General features: G+C 40.4%; 1 protein-coding gene across 1 annotated transcript; it reads left to right on the forward strand.

The window, feature by feature from the left end:
• Window positions 1-716: 716 nt before the first annotated feature.
• Window positions 717-1,685, forward strand: LOC138249372 (olfactory receptor 56A4-like). Its single transcript, XM_069203331.1, has one exon. It carries the CDS (start codon window positions 717-719, stop codon window positions 1,683-1,685), a length of 969 nt encoding a protein of 322 aa, XP_069059432.1.
• The last annotated feature ends 1,257 nt before the right edge of the window (window positions 1,686-2,942 follow it).

Genomic DNA, 2,942 nt, shown 5'->3' on the forward strand with positions numbered 1-2,942 from the left:
TGATGGTAACCATGTGCAATTTAAAGAAAGGACCCAATGATGCTTTTTTAAATGTGCAATACAGCACACATGTGCCCCTAGGGCAAATGTGAGCTCTACATTTCCACCACTATTTTTGAGGTGCATCCTGAGTGGCCTTTTGCCAACAGCAATCCTTGTTGTATCCCGAGTGGCCTTTTGCCAACAGCAATCCTTGTTCTTAATAGGAAATTGCTATTTTGGAAATGCTAAACCATCCCATTGGAACAAATGCCAGGGGATTTCCTAATTGCTATTTCCTAATAGCGATTCTTACAGAGTAGGAATCACTATTAGGAAATCAGTAATTTCATACATATCATTGTGCATTTCCTAAATAGCGATTTCTATGTAGTCGCTAGTGAGGAAAAGCAGAGTTGTATTTTGATACTTCTGGCCGTTTATTTCTTATTGCATTATTGTCCGATGTACTACACCATCCTAAACTTTCCAATCCAACCTTCATGTCAAGCTATTCACCCACATTAGGATCACCATTGGTGGTTTTCCTGAATAAAGCACTGTGAAAGGCCAGAAACAGCTCACATCAAAGACATAGCTCACATGATCTTTTATCCTATTGCATAACTTTAGGAATAGCTACAAAATTACTGGTGAAGCTTTTTCAATTAAAATATCTGAAATATACAAAAAGGAAATATTCATATATTATTTCTCTTTTTCAGTGCCTATAAATGATGTTGATGAAAACAGATCTACTATTCACCATCAACTCCACTGCAGAACATGTCCCAGAATTTATCTTAATTGGTTTCCCAGGACTACAGCAATGGCAGCAGTGGTTCTCTGTCCCTCTGGCTCTCTTCCTGCTTCTAGCTTTGATGGCCAATTTTATGCTGATCTTAACAATATACAGAGAGCAGAAACTTCATCAGCCAATGTGCTATTTCCTCTGCAATCTCATTCTTGTAGACCTTTCCCTCAGCATAATAATCAGCCCCAAATTACTTGCCATTCTGTGGTTTGATGCATGCTCCATTAGCATGCCAGGATGCTTCACTCAAATGTTCTTTGGACACTGGTTGGTTTTATCAGAGTCAGGAATACTTCTTGCCATGGCCTTTGACCGCTACATTGCCATCTGGAGTCCTCTAAGGTACACATCAATTCTCAATGACAGGCTTGTGTTAAAGATTATGGTGGTAATAGCTGTAAGGGCTTTCTTCTGTGCCCTCCCTGTACCATTCCTTGCTGCTCGGCTAAACTACTGCTCTGATCGAATTATCAAACACAGCTACTGTAACAACATTGCTGTCACAAAACTTGCATGTGATGATATAAGCCTAAATAGCATTTACCAAATGACTGTTCTTAATCTAATGCTTGGTGGAGACTTATTAATCATCTTCCTGTCCTATTGTCTGATTCTACGGGCTGTGCTGAAGCTCCATGTAGAAGGTGCTCTTTCCAAGGCCCTCAGCACCTGCAGCTCCCATCTTATAATTATTCTTATTTTCTATTCAATTATAGCAGTGTTAGGTATAACACACCATTCAGAAAATGAAATTATGACATGTATGGCTATAGTTCTCAATGTTTTCCTTGTAATTGTACCACCAGCAATGAATCCAATTATATATGGGGTCAGAAACAAAGATATTAATCAAGGTTTCAGGAAGCAGTTTAGAAATAGATGCTGTGGATAGACTGTATGCCTCAAAACAATCATGAAATTACACAACATAGGTTGATAATAAACAAATTCCTAAATTGTACACTAAGTAGAAAAAATAGTTTTTTCCAAACTGCTACTTTTGAACAATTTATGGACGTATGAACTCCAAAGCAAGCTCCATTATTTTCCCAGTGCCTCAGTCCCCATATTTGACATATTAGGAACACATCACTCACTCACTCGCTTGCTCACCCACTGACGAACTGATTCAAAAACCAACTTTCTCACACACTTACCTATTCACTCACTTTCAGAAACATTAATTTATTCTAGGGGTGAGTGAAGAATCCCGCATCGGCTGCAGACTTCGCAGAGTTTTCCCCACTCTGCGTGGAGTTTTTTCTCTTGCGCAGCTTACCAACATTAATTTTGCGAGCAAGATAAATTGCTAAGTTGGTGAGAATGAGCTAGATTTCTGAATGAGGGCAGTTATGGCAGGTCTCTTTGGCTGGCATTGAGAAACCTGCCCCTCCTGTTGAGGAAGCTGCTGCTCGAGTACAGAAGTTAGCGGCTGCTGGCGTGCCACGTGATGCAGTTCACGCTGACTTTACAACATGGGAGGAACTCCTGGTGCTGAAAATCAGCGCCCAGTCCTAAATTATTCCCTCATTCACTTGCTCACTTACTCAGTTATTATGGAGGCAACAGCGGGAATGAATACTTCTCAGAGATATGTGTCTCATCAAGCTACCTTTGGTTGGTGTTTTGCTGCATTCTTTCTACTACAATATGCGTTTTCTCTCTGGAGATTCTTTTCTCTCTGCTCTCTGTCCATGGAGTAAAATCCAAGTCTCTCACAGGTTATGTTTGAAATTGGATGGTAATATGGGAGTGTCATGAACAGACACTTCCCACCCTCTCCCTTTGAAAGACAGTGGCCTGTATACATGCATCCACTGCATGGTGCACAAGTACAGTGGTTCTTGTCAGAAACAGAACATGTTTCAATCTCAGTGGTCTCTCATGTACTGTAGTGACATATGATATATTATTAAAGTTACCTCAGGAAAGGAACTGAAGGAGTGGGTAGGTTTTTTAGTCTGCATGGGAGCTGCCTCCCTGTATGCAATTGTTATTAGTGTTCACATTTGTTTACCATTCATCTGTAGGTCAATTTAGGGTACCTGGTCCGGTTTAATGGAAACTGTCTTTGTAATTGAGGGGCATATTTATGAGTGGCTTGCAAGGCAGTTGCATCATGTTTAGTGATTCAACAGCAGCGGAAACC

Source organism: Pleurodeles waltl, chromosome 8 (genome assembly GCF_031143425.1).
Source record: "Pleurodeles waltl isolate 20211129_DDA chromosome 8, aPleWal1.hap1.20221129, whole genome shotgun sequence".
NCBI classification, from domain to species: Eukaryota; Metazoa; Chordata; class Amphibia; order Caudata; family Salamandridae; genus Pleurodeles; species Pleurodeles waltl.